At 41.9% G+C, this 25,668-nt stretch overlaps 1 protein-coding gene and 1 long non-coding RNA gene across 4 annotated transcripts; both read left to right on the forward strand.

The window, feature by feature from the left end:
- Nucleotides 1-4,107: 4,107 nt before the first annotated feature.
- Nucleotides 4,108-10,955, forward strand: LOC127073605 (uncharacterized). Of its 3 annotated transcripts, XM_051014781.1 has the most exons (3): nt 4,109-4,790; nt 6,565-6,629; nt 9,047-10,955. In XM_051014781.1, exon 3 carries the CDS (start codon nt 9,092-9,094, stop codon nt 10,790-10,792), a length of 1,701 nt encoding a protein of 566 aa, XP_050870738.1. In that variant the 5' UTR covers nt 4,109-4,790; nt 6,565-6,629; nt 9,047-9,091; the 3' UTR covers nt 10,793-10,955. The 3 variants fall into 3 exon arrangements, with proteins under 3 accessions (XP_050870739.1, XP_050870738.1, XP_050870740.1); XM_051014782.1 differs by lacking the exon at nt 6,565-6,629 and having other exon boundaries at nt 4,108-4,790; XM_051014783.1 differs by lacking the exons at nt 4,109-4,790; nt 6,565-6,629 and adding an exon at nt 4,797-6,564.
- A 6,658-nt stretch (nt 10,956-17,613) lies between these two features.
- LOC127073607 (uncharacterized) lies at nt 17,614-22,233 on the forward strand. The gene is made up of 2 exons (XR_007785805.1): nt 17,614-19,417; nt 21,191-22,233. It is a non-coding gene; the product is annotated as an uncharacterized LOC127073607 (long non-coding RNA).
- The last annotated feature ends 3,435 nt before the right edge of the window (nt 22,234-25,668 follow it).

Below are 25,668 nucleotides of genomic sequence, written 5' to 3' on the forward strand. Positions count from 1 at the left end.
GTCTTGAGAACCAGAGGGGCAAAAGTAGAGGACTCCCCCTGAGTCAGAGCATTTTGTTCTTCAGCGGCTTTAGCTTTAGCTTTAGCTTCAACAACAGCCTTTGCTTCAGCTTCAGCATCAGCAGCATCAGCTAGAGCTTTGGCTTCAGCTTCCCGTACCCTTTGAAGTTCTTCTTGTCTTGCTCTTTCTTCTTCTTTCCTTCTGGCTTCTTCTTCAGCTTCTCTGGCCAAGCGCTCCTGTAGTCTTGCCTCAACGTCTCTGATAAAGTCGTTTCTGACTTGCTCAGAGATGTGCTTCAGCTTAAAGGCCTCAGATGTCATCCAACCAATGACTCTGTTCCAGTGTGTCCTAACAGAGTCAGGATCATCACTGATACTAGAGTTGATGGTCAGAGACTTGACCTTTTCAACTGATGCTCCTACAAACAGCATAATTGCTTCCTCTAGGGTTGGCAGGGAATGTTCTGGTTCAGATGGTTGAGGTGGAGAGTTTGGAGGGCTTAGGTTGAGAGTTGGAGGTTCAGCGGAAGTGTTTGGAGGGTTAATGTCAGAGGTATTGAGGTCAGAGGGTTGAACTTTAGATGGAGTGACGGTTGGTTGTTCTGTGGGTGGTGAAGTCACTTCAGGTTCAGGTGGAGATTGTTGTGGTTGTTGTGAATTACGGTTCAGAGTTTGGAGTTGGGCTAGAGTGGGAGAAGCAGGGTCATAGGGTTCTGTGTTAGAAGAAATGACAAAATAGGGAGGTGATTCTGGGGCTGAGGATGAGGAAGTGGTTTGATTCATTTCTTCAGCTTCGGATAGTGGTAAGGAGGTATTGGCAAGGTTGAATTTTGGTAGTGGTTGAGAGGTTCTGGTTATTGAAGGAGGGGTTTCAGAAGTGGTGTAGAGGGGTGTTGGTAGAGGAAAAGACGAAGCAACTTGCTGTATAGAGGGAGCAGGAGAGACATACTTACCAGAAGACTCTTGCAGAGGTGCTGGAGGTCTTGATTCAGAGGATTCCCCTAGCTTCGCTTTCTTCGCCTTTGATGTCTTCTCAGATGGACCTCTTTTAAACCTCACAAAGTCTGGAGCTGAATCTGGCAGTTCGCTCAATCTGAATTCTGAGATGTCCACTCCTTCATCCTTTAGACGTTGGAGATAGTGGAGAATTGCTTCTTTGGGTTCTTCCTTGTAGAACATACAGAGACCATTGGGAATTTTCCTCTGATCTTTTAAAGCTTCCCATGAGGTGTCCAGAGTAGGTTTAACATGAATCTTCTCCAGAATCCCCATGCTCTTTAGATTCCTGGAGTTCAGAGGCCTTCCCAGTTTCTATTGCCAAGTCTTCCATGAGTCTGTGTTTTACCAGATGGTCTACGAGACCATTTTCTATCAGCACATCTGAGAGGAGTCTTCCCAGAGGAATGTAAGTTCTGGGTTTCATGTTATTCCTGGTTTCCCGTACAGAATCTCTGAGGTATTTGAAGAGGAGTGCTGGGAGGCAAAGCTTCAGATCTTTATGAATACAATACAAAATACATTTCTGATCTGTATTGATGTAATCTGATGAGTTTGATGTTGGGCGATGGTGAATAGTTCCCAGAATGATTTTGAGCCACACCTGGAGATTCTGATGTAGTTCCTTGTTCTTTGAGGGGTTGCCTTCTGTGTTGAGTTTGAAGATTGTGGGGTTGATTTCATGAGCAATGTATTTCGCCCTGGGATTTATGTTGTAAATTCTTCTTCCTCCAGCTTTTTCCATGTTCAGCAAGGCAGCGATTGACTTTTCAGTTATCACAATTTTTACACCCAAAACGTAGGAGACGATGAAATGATCGTCAGCATCAGCAAACCTCTAGAATTCCTTAATAAGATTTGGGTAAACTGGACCGTAGAGGCGTTGAAAGTAGTTTCCCCAACCTTGTTGATGAAGTTCTTCAGTGAGGTCTACGCCATTTCTCTTCATGTTGTTAAAATCCACCAGAGATTCACACAGCACGTCCAGTTTCTCGAAGGGAGTTGCAAGATTTATATGAGGCTCACGGTCAAGAATGTGAGGCTCCTTGTATACTGGTGTTGTAGTTACGCCTGTAACGGTTGGAGTAGGATTGCTTGTGCTTTGAGCTGCGTTGCTGGAGTTCATTTGCTGAGAATAGTTGAACACAGATTGTTGTTGAGAATCCATTGTTGATGAATAACTGGGATGAAGATGAACTGTTTGCAGAAATGCCTGAGAGAACTGGGTTTGAACGAGTGAGTGAGAGTGAAGTGTGTGCAAAGTGTGAGAGGAGTGTTTAAATACCCAAAAGAAACGCATGCAAAACGACACGCAAAACAGAGTGTAGCACAAAAACCAAGTTAGCACGTTTAGAGGGAGAAATGATTATGGCTCATTAATGATGTCTAATCCCAACAGTTCGCACACTGCTCGAGGAGATCTCAAGAGTCTGTCCCTTGATTTTCTTCTGGACAGCTGTCTAGAAGTTCCAAGGTTAGACGCAAATCACTCAACGTGGTTTGATTTATCTGATCTTCAGGAATACCAAACAAATGGTTCCTGGAGATTTCTAACTCAGATATCTTCTTAACTAGGTAGAAGTATCAGAGTCAGAGGCAGAACCTTATTTGTTTATGTCAGAGTCTCATTTTACAGCTTTAGAGGCATAATTTATTCAGGGTAGTTTTGAATGTTCAGATTTTCTAAGATAAAGAGAAATCTATCTTCAGCTAAAGGCTTAGTAAAGATATCTGCCCATTGATGATCTGTATCAATGAACTTCAATGTTACTATCCCTTTCTGAACATAGTCTCTGATAAAATGATGTTTTATTTCAATGTGCTTAGCTCTGGAGTGTAGAATGGGATTCTTACTTAAACAAATGGCAGCAGTATTATCACAAAAGATAGGAATGTTACTCTCGAAGATTTGCAGATCTTCTAACTGATTCTTCATCCAGAGCATCTGAGTGGTGCGCAGTGATGCTGAGATGTATTCTGCTTCTGCCATGGATAGGGTGTAACACCTCAAAATTTGCCCTCCTCTCTTGGGACTAGCATTAACATATTTGCATTTAATTTTAGGGCATTAGGCATTTCATATTGCATAACATGTGGTTACATAGTGCAAGCCATCTTCCCAAGTCTTAATCAGGAGATGAGGAAGTTCAAAGGTGCAAGCTAGGGTTCAATGACTGATCATGGGCCATCTGAGGATTGGACTGTGAATTAGGGTTTCATGATTTCCAAGGATAGTGGTCTTCATCTTGTTTGAATTGATACATCATCATCATCATGGTTGGATGTCATCAGGAGATTGGAGAAGATTCCTTGAGATTAGGGTTTTGACCACTGGTCAACCCTAATCAGTTGTATTGGGCCAATCAGGGCTGGATCAGGAGATGGGGTTTATGAAGGAGATGAGGATCATTCTATGATTATATGGTGCTTATTGAGGCTAGGGTGTCACCCTTGAGCCATTTCAGTTGGAGATTGGGGTTTAAATTGATCTATGCATTGCCAGATTCATCTATCGGATGAAAAGTCAACTGTGGTCAACTGTACATGATCTGATGGATTTGGAGGTGGAGATGAGTTAGACACACTTCATTCATGTTGGAACAAGTGTTAAATGACATTGCAAAGCTTAAAACTGAAGAAAATCAAGTCAGGACAAAAACTGCCAAAAATAGCAAGTGACTTGTAATTGAAGTTTCCAAAAATGGAAGGTTTTTGACCTCAAAAACAGAAGTCCAAGGAAGCTTCAAATGAAAAATTGTTCAACATGACAGATGTAGATCTTGTTCTCACCTTTCCAAAAAGTCCAAGAACTTGAAAATCCGATGTACGGTTTGCGAGATATGGCTCATTGAATTTCAGAAAAGACCGTAATCAGGAGGCCATAACTTCCACATGGTTTGTCCAAATTGCAAGTTCTTTATATGCACAAACTCCATTTGACATGTACTTTGAGGGTGCATCATTGGATTTTCCCAAAAGTGGCCAAGGCAAAAAGTCACTTTTCAACTGGACAGCTGAATTGGACCAGGGGCAAAATCGTCCAAATGTCAAAATATTGGGAATTTTTGAATGGGACTTTTTCCAACACCTCAGGAATGGCATTTAGAATGTGTTTGAATTTTCATTTCATGCATAAGGCTTTTAATTTGGATTTTGTCTTGAAAAATGGAAATGACAAAAATGGACCAAATGCATACATATGGTGAATTTGAGAATGGAGCAACCAATGAGCATGAAACAAGTTTCTACAGTTCACATATGATATTTAGAAGGTGTATGTGCTGTCAAAACAGGTGGCGCTAGCTGTCATGGTGAAATTCCAATTTTACCCTTCATTTGGAAAATGACATTTTCACTTACAATGCTAATTTGGTTGATTACACACTTAAGCATGATTAAGGCTACCATATATATTCATAATCTCTTGCTAATCACAACAGAATTCACACACTCCAAGATTGGATCTCAAAACCATTCCAATTCTCTCAACTTTTATCAAGAACACAAATCTTCAAATTCATCAAACTTCTTCATTCTTCAACCAATTTTCGAAATTCTTTTTGCATCGAACTCCATTCATCATCATCTCAAACTGTTTTTGGAAATTGGAGCTTGAGGAGTAGTAATTCGCAGCTGTCCAAAGTTCACTCTCCAATGGAAAATCAAGAATTCGCACACTAGAAGCAACATTAATTGAACTTGAGCTTGGCATTCATCTTCCTGAAGCGTGTTCTACATCTGTTTTCATGATTTGAAGCTCGAAGCTCGCGGATTACTTGCCGTCATCGAAATAAGGTGCGGATTCGAGTTTCATTATTTCTTGAATTGAGATATGGTTTTTGTAGTTCATTCATTGCTGAACATGCTGCAATTCGTGGTTTTCGATTTGGTTGATTGTAGAATGAGATATAGCGATTTTTAGTTTTGAATGCGAAACTTTAAACGATCGATCCGGTTTACACGGTTAGATTTAGGTTGATTAAGTTATATATTCGTGATCTATGCATTCAGACCTTTCCAATGAGTATTAGTTTGTGCAATTTGGTGATGAAATGATTGAAACCGGTTTTGAGATGGAAGCTTGCGAACACGCGAGGAAGATGAAGCAGTGCTGGATGTAAAACGCGTTTGATCCTGTTTTTTGGCTTGGCAATTCAAAATGTTGTTTCCCTCCAGAATTGTCCTATAGCCATGCGCCAACACATTAAAATGCCACTACTGTTATTCTAATTCATCTTAACTTAATTATAATATATTCAATAATTTCTAACAAATCATTAACACATTAAATAATTCATAAAAAATAGTAAAAAAATCATAAAAATGTGGAAATTTTTTCTATGACTTCCTTGTTAACTCTAGTTTTTTTTTTGACCTATTGGTCAAAGTTGTGCTTGGCAAATATTTTAGTTGACCTAGGGTTTTCTCATGTATGTCACATTTTGATACATGTTTGTAATTTGATCATGAAATGCTCATAATGTAGAATAAATTCTTGAAAATTTTTGTGGTGGTTCTTGACTCATTGAGGATTATTTATATGTAAATTTCATGAATTTTGGATACCTGGTTAGAGAGCAGCAAATTCTGGAACTTAGGTGTGACAATTTGTGTCACACCTCATTATGTCAACTTGCAGGATTTTTTTGAGTGACCTATACATGTTAGAATTGGCTGAAATTTTGCATGATGGTTAGTTAGCATGTTGAGATATTGTATGAATTTTTGTGGAATTTTACATTGCATTTTCAATTTGATCATGATTTTTCATTTCTGGTGGTTGAAATTGCAAGCTCATATGACATAGGTTGGTAGAATGATTGGGAAATCCTCATATGGAATTGTATGGTCATGAAATTTGATATGCATGTTGTAGACACATAATGTGACATTCCTGTTTTGGTCCCATCCATTTCTTTTTTGTTTTCAATGAGATATGAATTTTTGAAGTGGATGTATGCATTGATGGTGTGAATTGAAGCATGAAATTGTGTCTGTTTTTGTTGATTTTCATTGACATGGTTCCATTTGCCCAATTAAGCTCAAATTTGACATGGTAGACCTTGATTGACCCCTGTTTAGGTGTATTTAATTTGAGAATTTTTGGATGTGTTTTGGTATGGATTTGAATGCAATAATTCTGTTTGTATGTTTGGTGCTTCATTTGAACCAATATGGATTGTTTTGTGCATAACATGAGCTTGGTGGATGATATAAACATGAGACCAATGATGTTTGCTTGTGTTTGATGTTAATTTGATGTTGGTTAATGAATACCTTGCTGTTTTAACTTTTTTTCTTGCTTTTGGACCCTAGGCTTGGCCTAGTGGTCTAGTTGCTAATATTTGCTTGATTTTTCAGGATCAAAAAAGCAATGTACATGGAGAATGATCCAAATCCAATTTTGATTGATGTTGTGGATGTTTGTACACTAACATAACATTTTTTTGTAGGTGTTGAAGCATAGGCTTGAGCCTTGGCTTGCCTTGTGTTGTGCATAGTTTGTTTAAACTGCTTCTTGTTGTACAGTTTGTCTGATTGATTATTGACTGAGTTTGATTGTTTCCAGGTACTTTAGTTGCTCAGTTCCTTGTGAACTATTGCTTTGCTTTGCTTAAGCAACTTGCATTTGAGGTATAACCTTCTTACTTCATGTAGTCTGGAGACCCGGCTATTACCGGGCCGGGCAAATAAATGTCTGAAGTCCTCCTTAAGAGGCAATGCTTGTGTATGTTTATTTTTAAGCCCAAGCAGGAAAAGTCCTTCAAGTAAGGCAATTGGTGGAAGGTAGGACAAGCAACCTGTCCCCCACGATTCAGTGAGTCTTCTCCTTGCTCCCATTACATGGTTGTAGCATTGAGATCAAAAGCCCAAGATCCTGTGCAGTGCACATTGAGTCAGAGTCATCGAGTATAGAAGGGTTCCCCTATTCTGGACCCATGCTCATTTGTCAGCTCTCCCTGGTTAGGGATATGAGCTGTGAGGTCTGATCCTCACTTCATCCTTTCATCTGCTTCACCTTAGCCTCGTAATGGCAAGGTTAAGAGCAAACACAGCCCGTACAGACGACTTGCTTAGGCAGTCAAACCTGATTGATTGAGCCCCTTGTTTGGCTATAGTGCGTGTTATGTGGATATCTAATTGACATGCTTGTTTGAGATACCTGTTCTCATTTGATGATGTATGATTGTATGCTTGTGTGCTAGCTTCTTTCCTGGTTAGGATAGGCTTGTTTATGCAAGTAGGATAGAAAACCGAACTTAGGGTTAACGATGCATGACAACATTAGGCTCGAGTCTCAGCTCCCTAGTTGTGTATCTTTCCCCGGTTTCTGGTTAGCAATTTAGTCCCTTTCAGGGGAACTACATCGCCCTGATCCTCGTTCCAGACGAGGTATGTAGGCAGGTGGTCGTGCGAGACCACTCCGGGCAACCTTTTTCTTTTTTGTGTGCGTTAACTTGTTATCTGATTGTGTGTTTTGGCTCGGATGCCGACGTAAGCCCAGTGATTGGCAGTCGGGCTCCACGTTTGCCGTTTTGTACATATTTTGGTTCGGATGCCGACGTAATTCCATCCAGTGGTTGTCGGGCTCCATGTTTGCCACCCTTGCTTGTTTGTATGTTTTGTGTTGTTTGGCGTGCGTAAGCCGAACTACAGTGGCTCTGATTCTTGTTCCAGACAAGATATGTAGGCATAAGGTGCGATACCTTATCGAGCCCGTTCCTCTTGATCCCACCTGCGTTCCCCGTGTGTGTGTGTGATGTTTAGCAACCTTTTCTTTATTCTAGGACGTGGATCCCTAGGAGTACCTAGGACGTGAGGGGTGCTAATACCTTCCCCTCGCGTAACCGACTCCCGAACCTTTTCTCTCTGGTCGCGAGACCATGTCTTTCCAGGTTTCTCTGAGCGTTTCCTTTCCCTATCTTGGGATAAATAACGTTTAGTGGCGGCTCTGTGTGTGTTTTATTTTCGAGTCTCGCCGGTTGTTTTTTCGCAGGATGCGACAGCTGGCGACTCTGCTGGGGACTTACTGATGTAGACCTGTGCTGGTCCATCGTCCCTAAGCGAGTCCTTCCTAGCGTTCTAGGATTGGTTTAGGTTGCTTGTTTGTGTTATTTATTGCATTTATTATTCTAACCAGTGTGTATATATATTTGCATTAAATGTTTGCATGCATCATACTATCATGTTGTTGCTGTCCTCTGCAGGTGGTTCTGTTGTTTGGGGTGGGTGTTCTGAGTGGGGCTAAAACCCAGGCCCGAGTATACACCTAGGACTAGTGTGGTCTCACGTTGCCTCTTTCATGTTAAGTCAACATGTGCCTGGCGGCGTGATGTGCCACAAGCCGGACGAGGCTCACTTGATAGTGCTCATCTCTGTGGATATTCCGCTTTGTTTGAGTCACTCCATTTGAGTTGTTGACTCTGGTGACCGATCATTCCCGGATCTTTGGTTTAGACGATTTTAAGGGAGCTACAATGGCACACCCGAAAGGGCAAACCCATTGAGTATCTCCGCCCGATTGTCGAGACCATTATCCGCCTTAGGATGACTTGATTAGAACTTACCTGTGAGGGGAGGGTTGTTCTGTCAGATGTTTGTTCAGATAGCCTCCAGATGGTGACTTTTGATCTGTGATTCAGAGACATAATTATAAGTCGGATTTATGGTCATTTATTGCCGTGACGCCGGAGTGCTGTCCGTGACTTATCAGTGGGGATCCGTTTATTTCGGATTCCCCGGGCCGAGATATTTTATCAGTGGGGATCCGTTTATTTCGGGTTCCCCGGGCCGATTCAGATAGGGGTGATGTGTCTACTCGGATATGGTTTGGTGATGATGGTGATGATGATGTATCTGTCTTCCGTTTATTTCGGAACCCGTGGGTCAGAATTGGGATTGTACATTCCTCAGATGGTTATGATCAGTTCAGAGCCCAGATTCAGTGCAAATGATCAGATGGCTTGGAGGATGGCAACGCATTGCATTCATTCATCAGCATCATTACATTTTGCATTAATTGCATCTAACCCATGTTTACCCATATGCAGGGACACTTTTGATCGAGATTCTGGTTGAGAGATTTCTGCTCCAGTATGAGGACCGGTTTGAAGAACAACATTGCTTACAGTTTCTTTGATCCAGAGATTGGTGTGCTCAAGGATATGATAGCATTGATTACTCCTGACCATGTGGGAATGTTTAGAGAGTCATACGGCGGTATTCTGAAGATGGTTTTCAGACTCACTGACTGCGACAGGAGCGCCATCCACACTCTTCTTCAGTTCTATGACCCTGGGTTGAGGTGTTTCGTTTTTCCAGACTATCTGTTGGGACCTCTGATGGAGGATTATGTCAGCATCCTGGGTATTCAGATCCGTGATCAGATTCCTTTTCATGTCACCAGAGCAGAGCCAGATGTCCTTGGAATTTCACGTGCTCTTTATTTGAGTCCGGAAATGGTCAAGGAAGGTTTGAAGGAAAAAGGAAAGCTACCCGGGTTTCATTTGAGTTTCTTGGAGGCCAATGCCAAGGAACATGCTGCTGTGGGTAACTGGAAGACGGTCTGTGCTCTGATTGCTGTGAGCATTTATGGGATTGTGTTGTTTCCTAACCAGAAGAATTTTGTGGACCATAATGCTATCAGATTGTTTATGCAGAGAAACCCTATTCCTACCCTGATTGGAGATGTCTACTATTCAGTGCATAACAGGAATGAGAAGAGGCGTGGGGGTCTGGTCAGATGCTGCTCTCAGTTGCTCTTTAGATGGTTCATGGGGTATTTGCCTTCCCGAGGTGCTTTTGTTCAGATTGACCCTAGTGTCAAGTGGTCCTTCCGATTGATGGGTCTGCGGGCTGATGACATCGCTTGGACTCATAATGGTTTAGCTGGTCGGGACTTCATCTGCAGTTGCGGGAGTTTACCTAATGTGCCTTTAGTGGGAGTTCAGGGTTGCATTAATTACAACCCGATGCTTCTCCGGAGACAGATGGGGTTTGCTATAGAGGGTCCTCCTCTCGGGCGAGAGATTCAGGAGTCCTTCTATTTCCCGATTGATGGTAACCAGACCAAGTTGAGGCAGGTATTGGACGAATGGCGAGATATCCAGAGGAGGGGTAAGGTTCCTTATGGCAAAGTCAACTGCCGGTATTTTCCACTATTTGAGGATTGGTTGCGGAAGAGGATTGAGTCTACATTTCTACCGTTTCCTGGAGGTGACTCTGTGTGTCCTAGGATCGAGGGTCCAAGTTCTTCTGTCAGCATGGAAGAATTCCTTGAGATGAAGAGGGCTAGAGATCAGTTACTTGCGGAGAAAGCGGAGTTAGAGATGACTGTTGCTCGGATTCAGACATCCAACCAAGAGATGAAAGTAAAGATGGAAGATCAGGACAAGCGGCATGCCTTGGAGGCCAAACGCTTCGAGATGGATACAACCTACTATGGGAAGATCAGCCAGGCCTTAGCATCATCTAACAAGGAGCATGACATCACCAAGGAGAAGCTGTTCAGAGCATCGAAGGTGATTGAGGATGAGAAGAGGAGGCAAATCCTTGCCAAGGAACAGAGAGATGAGAGAGCCAGAGTTCTTGCTGCAGAGTGGGAAGCGGAGAAGGCAAAGATCAGGGCTGAGAGAGATCATTACCTAGCTGAGAGAGACCATTACTTCAGGCAGATGAAGATTCATCAGAAGGAAGTTGGAAGACTACAGCAGGAGAACACCGAGCTCAGGTTCGCCGCAGAGTTCGCGAGGATGGAAGATGAGATAGGGCCACCTGCGGGACCCTCATCTAGCTAGATCTTTCATTTGTGTTGGATTACCGTCAGGCTTGTTGACGGAATTCACTTGTTTGTATTTCTTTTCCTGATTCTGGAGGATTGTATTTGGCTTTATCTGAGTTGATGTATGACTATGGCACTGATAGTGCACTCTTTTGGTTATGGATGGTGATTTTCAGTCAGTGATTGATCTTCAAGCTTTATTTGCTTTACCGTATGCACTCACACAAGCACACACATGGTTGGGGGTATTCATGCCAAATCACATATCTCCGATCTGCACGATGAGATTGAATGCTGAATATAAGAAGTTTGCCGCGGATTGTTATATGTCTCAATGAAGCCAGGATCGAGAGACAAAGTGTTCTTCATATGGATAGACATTGCATTCATGCATAATAACTTGTTTTCTGTTTTGCAGGTGTCAGTTTCTAACCTGTTTTGATTGACACAGGAATGATGAATTCGTCCAACGCTGACATTCTCGAGCTGAAAAAGAGGATGGGAGAACTGATCAGTGTCATGCAAGAGTTCGCCTTGGAGCAAAAGGTAATTGCCGAAAAGGTGAGGAGGATTGAAGACTGGCTGAAGATGGGGAACATGCAAGGAAACACTTCGTTGTCTGGACCGAAGAAATCCTTTGGTAATGACCAGTGCAAGGATGAGGGTGACTCGAGTGTTGTGTACGCCCAGAGAGGACACGGTAGAGGTCGTTACTACCAGCACACTGCTGCAGTAACCATCCCTGCTGGTAATCAGTCAATCCGGCAGCAACCTCAGCCAACTCCACAGAAGAGACAGGGAGCTGGGAATCAGGTGAAAGGAAAAGGGGTTGATCGTCATTTTGACAAGCCACCCATGCCATATGCTGCTCTGTTTAAAAAGTTGATGGATCTGGGGATGGTTCAGCCAAGGACGTTAGCTCCATTGAGAGCAGATCAGTGGCCACCAAACTATAATGAGAACGCCAGGTGTGAATTTCATTCTGGTACGCAGGGGCATGACATTGAGGGTTGTAGAGCCTTTAAGCATACTGTTCAAGACCTGCTGGAGTCCAAGGCCCTCCATTTTTCACTATTGACAGATGTTAATGCTAATCCCATACCGGCGCATGGTCAGGTGATGGGGAATGCAATTACTGAAGATTCAAATTACACCCGGGCAGTGGGTAAAGAAACTAACAGTGACTGGGGAATTGATCAGTGGATAAAATCGTGCGTGCCAGGGAGCTGGAAGGCCTAAAAGATCAACACTGTTACTCGTCTGGAAGAGTATTATTTCTTGTTTTCAGTTTATTTGCATGAAAGCCATACGTGTTGCCCGACACGCAATGGTCCATTGTAAGGGCCACCTCATGTTTAAATTTGCATTTCTGCATCATGAATAAAAGGATGTTTTTCAGTCAAAAAGCGGCGTTCCCTGTTTTTCATTTATTTTTGCAGTTTAAAAACAAAATAAAAATGACAATGTTTATTTTCATTTTTATCTTTTTGTTTTGTCTCGTTCCGACTTCAAAAACAAGTTTCCGGATCTCGTCGATAACAATTTGGTTACCCCTCATATGACTTCGATAAACCGATCTATCTTGCTGAAGAAGAAGACGAAGAAGACTGTGATCTGCTGGAATTAATCAGATTGCTAAAACAAGAGGAGAAGGTGATTCAGCCGCCCGAGGAGCGGGTTGAGATTGTTATTCCACGCACCGCCGAGGTCAGGAAGGAGATGAAAATCCGGGCCGTTTCAGAGGCAAGTTGAAAGCAGGATGGTAGGCTTGTTGGAAGAGCATGTGGATGTCTCTACCTGGTCATGTCAGGGTATGCCGAGACAGATACCGATATCATTATGCTCAAGCTACTATGGAAAGAAGACTGCCTTCAAAAGAAGCAGAACGCCAGTGCCTATATCAGAGAGCCATGGTGACTTTGTTTCATGATATGATTCATCATGAAATCGATTGCTATGTTGATGACATGATAGCAAAGTCCCAAGCAGAAGTGGGGCATCTGGCAGATCTGGCCAAGTCGTTTGACTGATTGAGATAGTTCAAACCGAGGTTGAACCAAAGTAGGTGCACGTTCAGAGTGCGAGCCGGTAAGCTGTTGGGGTTCATTGTCAAAGAGGAATCGAGGTCGATCCTGCTAAAAAAAAAGAGAAAAAATAATAAAAAAAAACGAGAAATGCCTGAACCGAGAAAGAAAGAAAGAGGTTCGTGGTTTCTTAGAAAGATTGAACTACCTGTCATGGTTCACATCTCATCTAACAGCCACGGGTGAACCTATATTCCAGTTGTTGAAAAAAAAAGATCAAACGGTCAGGTGAAATAATGATTGCCAAGGGGCATTGAAAAATAAAAGAAAGGTGCAGGAATCTCTGATTCTGATGCCTCCTGTGAAAGGAACAATTGTCAATCTGTACTTGACGGCCTTCGAGGGGTCTACGAGGTGTATTGGGTCAGCATGACGCGTCTTGTCGAAAAGAGCATGCAATTTACCTTAGCAAAAAGTTTACCGACTGTGAAACAATACATTCACTGTTCGAGAAAACTTGCTGTACTTTGGCATAGGCTGCTCGCCGACTGAGACAGTATATGCTGGTTCATACCACTTTGTGGATTTCCGAGATGGATCTGATCGAGTATGGGTTTGAGAATCCAGCATTTACCGGACGGGTTGTGAGAAGGGAAAAATGTTGATCAATTCGTAATACTTTCAGAAAGCGATCAAGGGGAGTGTATTGTCTGATTACCTCGCCCAGCAACCCATTGATGATTATCAACCGATGAAGTTTGAGTTCCCTGATGAGGACATCTCGAGGTACTCAAATCGAAAGATTGAGAGTGACCGATCCCGGAGGAGGGGCCTGACCCTGAATCCGAACGGATTCTGATGTCTGATGGGGAGGTTAAGGTGAATGAGCTTTTGTTGCCCGGATAACGTTTGAATGCACCGACGGTGCGATTGTGCAGAAAATGGTGGTAACCTACAGAGACTGGCATGAGATGTTGCCGTTTGCATTGCATGGGTATCGAACGTCGGTACGTACATCTGCTGGGGCACACGCCTTTCTCACTCAGAGAGATTGATTGAAGAAATGAGGCTGGCAGCCATCTGTCATGGGAAGTTATACCAGCAGCGGATGAAGCGTGCTTTTGACAAGAAGGTGCGACCTCGGGTATATCACGTAGGTGATATGGTGCTGAAAAGGATCCTTCCTCCTCAAAACGATCGAAGGGGCAAATGGACGCCGAATTATGAGGGTCCATTCGTGGTCAAGAAGGTTTTCTCTGGTGGAGCCTTGTTGTTAACGACCATGGATGGTGAGGATTTTCCATCCCCTGTGAATGCGGACGCAGTTAAAAAATACTTCGTATAAATTGACCCGCTGGACGAAAAGAACAAAATAGTCCAGGCAAAAATGGGCATCCCGGCGAACCAAAAACAGAGAGAAAGGTTCGGGCAAAAATTAGGGATAAGATGAAAAATGTACACCCGGCAAGTCGAAAACCTGAAGAGGCGACTTGGGCAAAAAAGGGTATCCCGGTGGACTGAAAACCTGAAAGGGCGGTCCAGGCAAAAGAGGGATTGAAACGAACAACTGCGTCCAGCATGATCGTTTGCGCTTTGGTTAAAGCATCATGGATAATACCCGGTAGGGATCAGTTAGAATCGTCTTATTCAGAAGGCAGAAAGCACGGAGAGTCTGAGGACATATGGGGTGTAACCGAGTTGGAACTCGATGAGATCACGGGTTTCACATTGCCATTAGGATAGATTTTTCCTTTTGTGCGCAATTACCTCTTTTCAGGAATTGCTTCCTTTTGTATTGCTCATTTGAGCCACACTTTTCCAATCAATAAAATGCATATTCAGTCAAATAATTTTGTTTTTGTTTTTCATTACCGCTTTGATTGCAAAAACATCCGATTATTTTGATAAAGAATCTTTGCATTTTAAGACATACAGGTTCCTTCCAATGCATGTTTATAAGATTGAATGCTGGAAATCTTATTTGGAAGGTTGAGTGACCCAAGTGTTGAAATCTTGACACGCCTGGGGCACGGTTTTATTTGACGATCTGTTTTGCAGGTACTGTTAGATACTTTTCACTCACTTGCAGGTTGTGATGTGGAAGCTTTGGCAAGAGAAATCCCCAGAGAGTCCGGTCAGGGACGAGTGTATGAAAGATGACGAAGGCGTTGAGGCGTACGACGATCCTTGATGATAATCAAGAAGACTCTTCAAAGTCAGAAGATTTGAGAGTCTGTAGGAATTCCCCGCAGAGTTCGGTCCGGGACGAAGAAGGGTGACGAAGAGACGACGGAGGGACGTCCGACGACCTTTGGAATTAACCAAGAAGACTCTTCAAAGTCGGAAAATTGAAATTTCTGTATAAATCCCAGGAGCACGTTTCTCGTCGAGCGCGGGGCGATTTGGAATACAAGATGATGGAGCAGAAAAGGTCCAGATGAGTCTGGGAATTCTCATTTTCCAGCTAAGTCCCTAAGCAGAATCCGGGGACTAGCTCCTCAGCCGAGTCAGTATGGTTATACCCAGGCAGATTTACAACGGTGTTTCCTCAGCAGCCAGGTCAGAAGGTTGTTATTCCCCGAGTGGAGCGGGTCTTTTTCAAAGAAATATATCTCCAACAGTGTTCATCCTACCAGTGGATTGAACAAGTTCCCGTAGTGGACAAATTTTTGCATCCCCCAGCTGAGATGATTCTACCTATGGATTGCGTGGGTTGTCCCCAGCGGAATGGTATGCGGTTCCTTAGCAGGGTCGGGATGGTTATCCCCAGCAGGTGATATATGGATGTTTCCCCAGTGGAGCCTGGAGGTTGCTATTCCCCTAGCAGAGTATCTGTGAGTATTTCCCCAGTGAAGTCAGCGGGTATCTGTGAGGGTTTTCCCGAGGCGGAGTCAGGATTGCTATCCCCAGCAAGTCAAAGACTGTTGTATCCCCACAGAGTGTTGGTGGGTGCTTATCCCCAGCAGTTTCTCGAGTGGATTGGGTGCGAAAGAGGTTCTTCCCAACAAGGGTTGCCTTATTCCCAGCAGCAGTTATTCCCCAGCAGGGTGGAATTGGAGCGGTGACGAGTTCCTCAGCAGAGAGTCTCGTGTTCCCCAGAAGAATCCCTTGAGGGGGATGTTTTTATTTTTATGCATTCATCATGAAAAAATGACATGGCATATTGCATAGGAAAATAATAAATCGCGTAGCATTTCCATAATTATGGAGCATTACGCAGAAAAATCAATCATGCATCATTGCAAGCATAGGCTAGTCTCAAGCCGTGGTTACCGTTTGAGATATGGTTCTGCCAGTGGGTGAAGATGCTATTCGAGCCGTGATTACCGTTTGAGGAGTGGTTTCACTAGTTGGAAAATCATCAGTATTGCAAGTATCAGTTACTCGGGCCGTGGTTACCGCTTGAGATTTGTTGTACCCCAGTAGTACGATACTGGATGAGTTTTTCCGTCGGACAGAGATGGAAATAAAATCAGAGGACGTTACGCGATCAGCGCGATTCCGGGGTTCAAATGCAATGATTGGGGATCAGTGGCGTTCAGGCCAATTTCCGATTCTCAGATCGAAGAAGTTTCCGACGATCAGGTCGATGTACTTATGGCATTCAGGCCAATTTTCCGGTATTCAGACCGAGGCGGTATTCAGACCGAAGTGGCGTTCAGGCCAATTTCCGATTCTCAGATCGAAGAAGTTTCCGACGATCAGGTCGATGTACTTATGGCATTCAGGCCAATTTTCCGGTATTCAGACCGAGGCGGTATTCAGACCGAAGTGGCGTTCAGGCCAATTTCCGATTCTCAGATCGAAGAAGTTTCCGACGATCAGGTCGATGTACTTATGGCATTCAGGCCAATTTTCCGGTATTCAGACCGAGGCGGTATTCAGACCGAAGTGGCGTTCAGGCCAATTTCCGATTCTCAGATCGAAGAAGTTTCCGACGATCAGGTCGATGTACTTATGGCATTCAGGCCAATTTTCCGGTATTCAGACCGAGGCGGTATTCAGACCGAAGTGGCGTTCAGGCCAATTTCCGATTCTCAGATCGAAGAAGTTTCCGACGATCAGGTCGATGTACTTATGGCATTCAGGCCAATTTTCCGGTATTCAGACCGAGGCGGTATTCAGACCGAAGTGGCGTTCAGGCCAATTTCCGATTCTCAGATCGAAGAAGTTTCCGACGATCAGGTCGATGTACTTGTGGCATTCAGGCCAGTTTTCCGGTATTCAGACCGAGGCGGTATTCAGACCGAAGTGGCGTTCAGGCCGATTTTCCGGTGTTCAGATCGAAGAAGTTTCCGACGATCAGGTCGATGTACTTATGGCATTCAGGCCAATTTTCCGGTATTCAGACCGAGGCGGTATTCAGACCGAAGTGGCGTTCAGGCCGATTTTCCGGTGTTCAGACCGAAGAAGTTTCCGACGATCAGGTCGATGTACTTGTGGCATTCAGGCCAGTTTTCCGGTATTCAGACCGAGGTGGTATTTAGACCGAAGTGGTTTTCAGACCAAGAAGGAGAAAAGAAGTTCCGGGGTTCAAGAAAAGCAAAAAATATAACAATAAGGAAAGAAAGAATGAGAATCCCGAGTGGATGTGTGGTGATCAGACCATGGTTATCCCTGTGTTACCATTTATTTTGGTATCCAGGTCGACGTTTTCCGAAACTGTTTCTTCGCCGATGCTGACAGGCGCTGTTAATTATATCCCATCAGAGTGCAAATTGTTCGTCTGTTCTTGGTATTCAATCACTCTTCACCCTGATCATCCGAAAGCCGAGGCTATTTCGTATCGACAGGTTCACAGTGGATTGAATAGGGGCAGCTGTAACACCTCAAAATTTGCCCTCCTCTCTTGGGACTAGCATTAACATATTTGCATTTAATTTTAGGGCATTAGGCATTTCATATTGCATAACATGTGGTTACATAGTGCAAGCCATCTTCCCAAGTCTTAATCAGGAGATGAGGAAGTTCAAAGGTGCAAGCTAGGGTTCAATGACTGATCATGGGCCATCTGAGGATTGGACTGTGAATTAGGGTTTCATGATTTCCAAGGATAGTGGTCTTCATCTTGTTTGAATTGATACATCATCATCATCATGGTTGGATGTCATCAGGAGATTGGAGAAGATTCCTTGAGATTAGGGTTTTGACCACTGGTCAACCCTAATCAGTTGTATTGGGCCAATCAGGGCTGGATCAGGAGATGGGGTTTATGAAGGAGATGAGGATCATTCTATGATTATATGGTGCTTATTGAGGCTAGGGTGTCACCCTTGAGCCATTTCAGTTGGAGATTGGGGTTTAAATTGATCTATGCATTGCCAGATTCATCTATCGGATGAAAAGTCAACTGTGGTCAACTGTACATGATCTGATGGATTTGGAGGTGGAGATGAGTTAGACACACTTCATTCATGTTGGAACAAGTGTTAAATGACATTGCAAAGCTTAAAACTGAAGAAAATCAAGTCAGGACAAAAACTGCCAAAAATAGCAAGTGACTTGTAATTGAAGTTTCCAAAAATGGAAGGTTTTTGACCTCAAAAACAGAAGTCCAAGGAAGCTTCAAATGAAAAATTGTTCAACATGACAGATGTAGATCTTGTTCTCACCTTTCCAAAAAGTCCAAGAACTTGAAAATCCGATGTACGGTTTGCGAGATATGGCTCATTGAATTTCAGAAAAGACCGTAATCAGGAGGCCATAACTTCCACATGGTTTGTCCAAATTGCAAGTTCTTTATATGCACAAACTCCATTTGACATGTACTTTGAGGGTGCATCATTGGATTTTCCCAAAAGTGGCCAAGGCAAAAAGTCACTTTTCAACTGGACAGCTGAATTGGACCAGGGGCAAAATCGTCCAAATGTCAAAATATTGGGAATTTTTGAATGGGACTTTTTCCAACACCTCAGGAATGGCATTTAGAATGTGTTTGAATTTTCATTTCATGCATAAGGCTTTTAATTTGGATTTTGTCTTGAAAAATGGAAATGACAAAAATGGACCAAATGCATACATATGGTGAATTTGAGAATGGAGCAACCAATGAGCATGAAACAAGTTTCTACAGTTCACATATGATATTTAGAAGGTGTATGTGCTGTCAAAACAGGTGGCGCTAGCTGTCATGGTGAAATTCCAATTTTACCCTTCATTTGGAAAATGACATTTTCACTTACAATGCTAATTTGGTTGATTACACACTTAAGCATGATTAAGGCTACCATATATATTCATAATCTCTTGCTAATCACAACAGAATTCACACACTCCAAGATTGGATCTCAAAACCATTCCAATTCTCTCAACTTTTATCAAGAACACAAATCTTCAAATTCATCAAACTTCTTCATTCTTCAACCAATTTTCGAAATTCTTTTTGCATCGAACTCCATTCATCATCATCTCAAACTGTTTTTGGAAATTGGAGCTTGAGGAGTAGTAATTCGCAGCTGTCCAAAGTTCACTCTCCAATGGAAAATCAAGAATTCGCACACTAGAAGCAACATTAATTGAACTTGAGCTTGGCATTCATCTTCCTGAAGCGTGTTCTACATCTGTTTTCATGATTTGAAGCTCGAAGCTCGCGGATTACTTGCCGTCATCGAAATAAGGTGCGGATTCGAGTTTCATTATTTCTTGAATTGAGATATGGTTTTTGTAGTTCATTCATTGCTGAACATGCTGCAATTCGTGGTTTTCGATTTGGTTGATTGTAGAATGAGATATAGCGATTTTTAGTTTTGAATGCGAAACTTTAAACGATCGATCCGGTTTACACGGTTAGATTTAGGTTGATTAAGTTATATATTCGTGATCTATGCATTCAGACCTTTCCAATGAGTATTAGTTTGTGCAATTTGGTGATGAAATGATTGAAACCGGTTTTGAGATGGAAGCTTGCGAACACGCGAGGAAGATGAAGCAGTGCTGGATGTAAAACGCGTTTGATCCTGTTTTTTGGCTTGGCAATTCAAAATGTTGTTTCCCTCCAGAATTGTCCTATAGCCATGCGCCAACACATTAAAATGCCACTACTGTTATTCTAATTCATCTTAACTTAATTATAATATATTCAATAATTTCTAACAAATCATTAACACATTAAATAATTCATAAAAAATAGTAAAAAAATCATAAAAATGTGGAAATTTTTTCTATGACTTCCTTGTTAACTCTAGTTTTTTTTTGACCTATTGGTCAAAGTTGTGCTTGGCAAATATTTTAGTTGACCTAGGGTTTTCTCATGTATGTCACATTTTGATACATGTTTGTAATTTGATCATGAAATGCTCATAATGTAGAATAAATTCTTGAAAATTTTTGTGGTGGTTCTTGACTCATTGAGGATTATTTATATGTAAATTTCATGAATTTTGGATACCTGGTTAGAGAGCAGCAAATTCTGGAACTTAGGTGTGACAATTTGTGTCACACCTTATTATGTCAACTTGCAGGATTTTTTTGAGTGACCTATACATGTTAGAATTGGCTGAAATTTTGCATGATGGTTAGTTAGCATGTTGAGATATTGTATGAATTTTTGTGGAATTTTACATTGCATTTTCAATTTGATCATGATTTTTCATTTCTGGTGGTTGAAATTGCAAGCTCATATGACATAGGTTGGTAGAATGATTGGGAAATCCTCATATGGAATTGTATGGTCATGAAATTTGATATGCATGTTGTAGACACATAATGTGACATTCCTGTTTTGGTCCCATCCATTTCTTTTTTGTTTTCAATGAGATATGAATTTTTGAAGTGGATGTATGCATTGATGGTGTGAATTGAAGCATGAAATTGTGTCTGTTTTTGTTGATTTTCATTGACATGGTTCCATTTGCCCAATTAAGCTCAAATTTGACATGGTAGACCTTGATTGACCCCTGTTTAGGTGTATTTAATTTGAGAATTTTTGGATGTGTTTTGGTATGGATTTGAATGCAATAATTCTGTTTGTATGTTTGGTGCTTCATTTGAACCAATATGGATTGTTTTGTGCATAACATGAGCTTGGTGGATGATATAAACATGAGACCAATGATGTTTGCTTGTGTTTGATGTTAATTTGATGTTGGTTAATGAATACCTTGCTGTTTTAACTTTTTTTCTTGCTTTTGGACCCTAGGCTTGGCCTAGTGGTCTAGTTGCTAATATTTGCTTGATTTTTCAGGATCAAAAAAGCAATGTACATGGAGAATGATCCAAATCCAATTTTGATTGATGTTGTGGATGTTTGTACACTAACATAACATTTTTTTGTAGGTGTTGAAGCATAGGCTTGAGCCTTGGCTTGCCTTGTGTTGTGCATAGTTTGTTTAAACTGCTTCTTGTTGTACAGTTTGTCTGATTGATTATTGACTGAGTTTGATTGTTTCCAGGTACTTTAGTTGCTCAGTTCCTTGTGAACTATTGCTTTGCTTTGCTTAAGCAACTTGCATTTGAGGTATAACCTTCTTACTTCATGTAGTCTGGAGACCCGGCTATTACCGGGCCGGGCAAATAAATGTCTGAAGTCCTCCTTAAGAGGCAATGCTTGTGTATGTTTATTTTTAAGCCCAAGCAGGAAAAGTCCTTCAAGTAAGGCAATTGGTGGAAGGTAGGGACAAGCAACCTGTCCCCCACTATTCAGTGAGTCTTCTCCTTGCTCCCATTACATGGTTGTAGCATTGAGATCAAAAGCCCAAGATCCTGTGCAGTGCACATTGAGTCAGAGTCATCGAGTATAGAAGGGTTCCCCTATTCTGGACCCATGCTCATTTGTCAGCTCTCCCTGGTTAGGGATATGAGCTGTGAGGTCTGATCCTCACTTCATCCTTTCATCTGCTTCACCTTAGCCTCGTAATGGCAAGGTTAAGAGCAAACACAGCCCGTACAGACGACTTGCTTAGGCAGTCAAACCTGATTGATTGAGCCCCTTGTTTGGCTATAGTGCGTGTTATGTGGATATCTAATTGACATGCTTGTTTGAGATACCTGTTCTCATTTGATGATGTATGATTGTATGCTTGTGTGCTAGCTTCTTTCCTGGTTAGGATAGGCTTGTTTATGCAAGTAGGATAGAAAACCGAACTTAGGGTTAACGATGCATGACAACATTAGGCTCGAGTCTCAGCTCCCTAGTTGTGTATCTTTCCCCGGTTTCTGGTTAGCAATTTAGTCCCTTTCAGGGGAACTACATCGCCCTGATCCTCGTTCCAGACGAGGTATGTAGGCAGGTGGTCGTGCGAGACCACTCCGGGCAACCTTTTTCTTTTTTGTGTGCGTTAACTTGTTATCTGATTGTGTGTTTTGGCTCGGATGCCGACGTAAGCCCAGTGATTGGCAGTCGGGCTCCACGTTTGCCGTTTTGTACATATTTTGGTTCGGATGCCGACGTAATTCCATCCAGTGGTTGTCGGGCTCCATGTTTGCCACCCTTGCTTGTTTGTATGTTTTGTGTTGTTTGGCGTGCGTAAGCCGAACTACAGTGGCTCTGATTCTTGTTCCAGACAAGATATGTAGGCATAAGGTGCGATACCTTATCGAGCCCGTTCCTCTTGATCCCACCTGCGTTCCCCGTGTGTGTGTGTGATGTTTAGCAACCTTTTCTTTATTCTAGGACGTGGATCCCTAGGAGTACCTAGGACGTGAGGGGTGCTAATACCTTCCCCTCGCGTAACCGACTCCCGAACCTTTTCTCTCTGGTCGCGAGACCATGTCTTTCCAGGTTTCTCTGAGCGTTTCCTTTCCCTATCTTGGGATAAATAACGTTTAGTGGCGGCTCTGTGTGTGTTTTATTTTCGAGTCTCGCCGGTTGTTTTTTCGCAGGATGCGACATAGGGCGATAGTTAATTGCCTTTTGCTTGCCAAGGATATTAGATTGTTCCCCAAGAGCTGACAATTTCCAGATGTGCTCTTTCGTTCCAATCTGTCTCCTACGTAATCTACATCACAGTAACCGGAAAGTCTATACTCTGATGTTTTCTCATACATCAGGCCCAGGTTAGGAGTTCCTTTCAGATATTTGAGAATTCTCTTAACTGCAGTTAAGTGAGTTTCTCTAGGATCTGATTGGAATCTGGCACAGAGACAGACACTGAAGCGAATATCAGGTCGAGTAGCAGTCAGATAGAGAAGGGAGCCTATCATACCACGATAGAGCTTCTGACAAACCTTTTTACTGACTTCTTCCTTTTCAAGAATGCATGTTGGATGCATGGGAGTCTTTGCAGTGTTGCATTCAGCCATGTCAAATTTCTTCAGAACATCTTTTATGTATTTGCTTTGATGAACGTACGTGACTTCTGAAGTTTGGTTAATTTGAATTCCCAGAAAGAACTTTAGTTCTTGCATTAAGCTCATTTCAAATTCTGCCTGCATTAACTCAGAGAATTCTTGACAAACAGAGGCGTTAGCTGAACCAAAAATAATATCATCAACGTATATCTGGCATATCATGAGATCATTGTTAAGGTTCTTACAAAAGAGTGTGGAGTCAACTTTCCCTCTGATAAAATTGTGTTCCAGAAGAAAGTTACTTAAACGTTCATACCAAGCTCTGAGAGCTTGTTTAAGTCCATATAGAGATTTTTTAAGTTTAAAAACATGTTCTGGAAAACTTGGATTTTCAAAACCTGGAGGTTGGTTGACATACACTTCTTCTGATATATAACCATTAAGGAATGCGCTCTTGACATCCATTTGATATAATTTAATAGAATGGTTTATAGCGAAAGATACAAGAAGACGAATAGATTCTAACCTTGCGACTGAAGCAAAGGTTTCATTGTAGTCAATACCTTCTTGTTGATTGTAACCTTGAGCTACCAGTCGAGCTTTGTTTCTGACGACTTCTCCTTTCTCGTTTAGTTTGTTTCTGAATACCCATCTGGTTCCGATAACGTGAGTGCCTCTGGGCTTGGGAACAAGATCCCAGACATCATTCTTTGTGAATTGATCTAATTCTTCTTGCATGGCTTGAACCCAGTCGTTATCTTGAAGTGCTTCATCACAGGACGTAGGCTCGATCAGAGACACTAGTCCCAAAGGAGTCTCTTCAGAAGTCCTGAAGGTAGATCTGGTTCTGACAGGTTCGTCCTTGTTGCCCAGAATCAATTCTTCAGATACGTTGAAGCGACTTTTAGCTTTCTTGGGGATTAATGGAAGATTAATTTCCTCAGAATTCTGAATGGCAGTTGCTTCTGGAGCTTTGTCAGATCCTGCAAGAGTGATTTCTAAATCTGCAAAATTTTCAACTAGCTTTGACTTTTCAGGGTCAAGCTTATCGTCAAATCTGACATGAATTGATTCTTCCACAATTTTGGTTTCTGTATTGTATACTCTGTAGCCTTTAGAGCGTTCTGAGTATCCTAACATAATACCTTTCTGTGCTTTGGAATCAAACTTGTTCAGATGTTCTTTAGTGTTTAAAATAAAGCAAGAACATCCAAATGGATGAAAATATGAAATGTTTGGTTTCCTTCCTTTACACAGTTCATAGGGAGTCTTTTCCAGAATAGGTCTTATGGAGATTCTATTTTGAAAGTAACACGCTGTATTTACAGCTTCGGCCCAAAAGTGCTTAGCCACATTAGTTTCGTTGATCATAGTTTTGGCCATCTCTTGGAGTATCCTATTCTTCCTCTCTACAACTCCATTTTGTTGTGGAGTTCTAAGGCAGGAGAAATCATGGGATATTCCATTAGAGTCAAATAATTCCTCAAAGGATTTATTTTCGAATTCCCCACCATGATCACTTCTGACTCTTACAATTTTAGAGTCAAATTCTTTTTGCACTTTGGAGCAGAAACTAGTGAATACAGAGTGAGACTCACTCTTGTGTTTTAGGAATTTCACCCATGTCCAGCGACTGAAACCATCAACAATAACTAGTCCGTACTTCTTTCCATTGATTGATGCTGTTTTCATAGGACCAAATAGATCAATCTGAAGAAGTTCCAGAGGCTTAGAGGTAGTAACAATAGTTTTCTTTTTGAAAGATGTTTTTGAAAATTTTCCTTTCTGACATGCTTCACATAGAGCATCTGAAGAGAACTTCAGTTTAGGTAGGCCTCTGACTAACTCGAGTTTATTTAGCTGAGATAGTTTCCTCAGGCTAATGTGGCCCAAGCGTCTATGCCATACCCATTGCTCTTCGTGAACAGACATTAAACATTTCACATTTTGTTCTTTTAAATCAGAAAGATTAATTTTATAAATATTGTTTTTCCTCTTGCCTGTGAATAGGACAGAACCATTGTTTTGATTTATGGCTTTACATGTTTTTTGATTAAAGATCACATTATAACCGTTATCACTTAATTGACTTATGGATAACAAATTATGCATTAATCCTTCTACGTAAAGGACATCAGATATAGAGGGAAGAGTACCATTACCAATAGTCCGGAGCCTCTGATCCTTCCTTTCTGATCTCCTCCGAAGCCTACGAATCCAGCATCTTTAAGTTCCAGGCTTTGGAACATAGACTTTCTTCCCGTCATGTGTCGCGAGTATCCAGAGTCCAGGTACCATGACTGGTGTTTGAACTTTGCGGCATAAGATATCTGCAACATAAACAATCTTATGTTTTGGTACCCAGAGTCTCTTGGGTCCTTTCTGATTAGTTTTCCCAGAGTTTCTTACCACTTTGGGTTTTCTAGCATTTTCAAATTTTTGTTCTTGTGTGTGTGTATAGTGATATGAAAATGGAGATTTAAGTTGGTCACTAGTAGAAGTTTTATCTTCCTTAGGATCATACCAAATTCCTTTTCTATTGTTCTGACTGACTCCATAAATCATGGATGCCATTACACTCCTTCCTATCCCATTTTTCAGAAACTTTTGAAAGGCTTTTTCGTATTTATAAATTATCGTA

Source organism: Lathyrus oleraceus, chromosome 4, assembly GCF_024323335.1.
Source record: "Lathyrus oleraceus cultivar Zhongwan6 chromosome 4, CAAS_Psat_ZW6_1.0, whole genome shotgun sequence".
Classification (NCBI taxonomy): domain Eukaryota; kingdom Viridiplantae; phylum Streptophyta; class Magnoliopsida; order Fabales; family Fabaceae; genus Lathyrus; species Lathyrus oleraceus.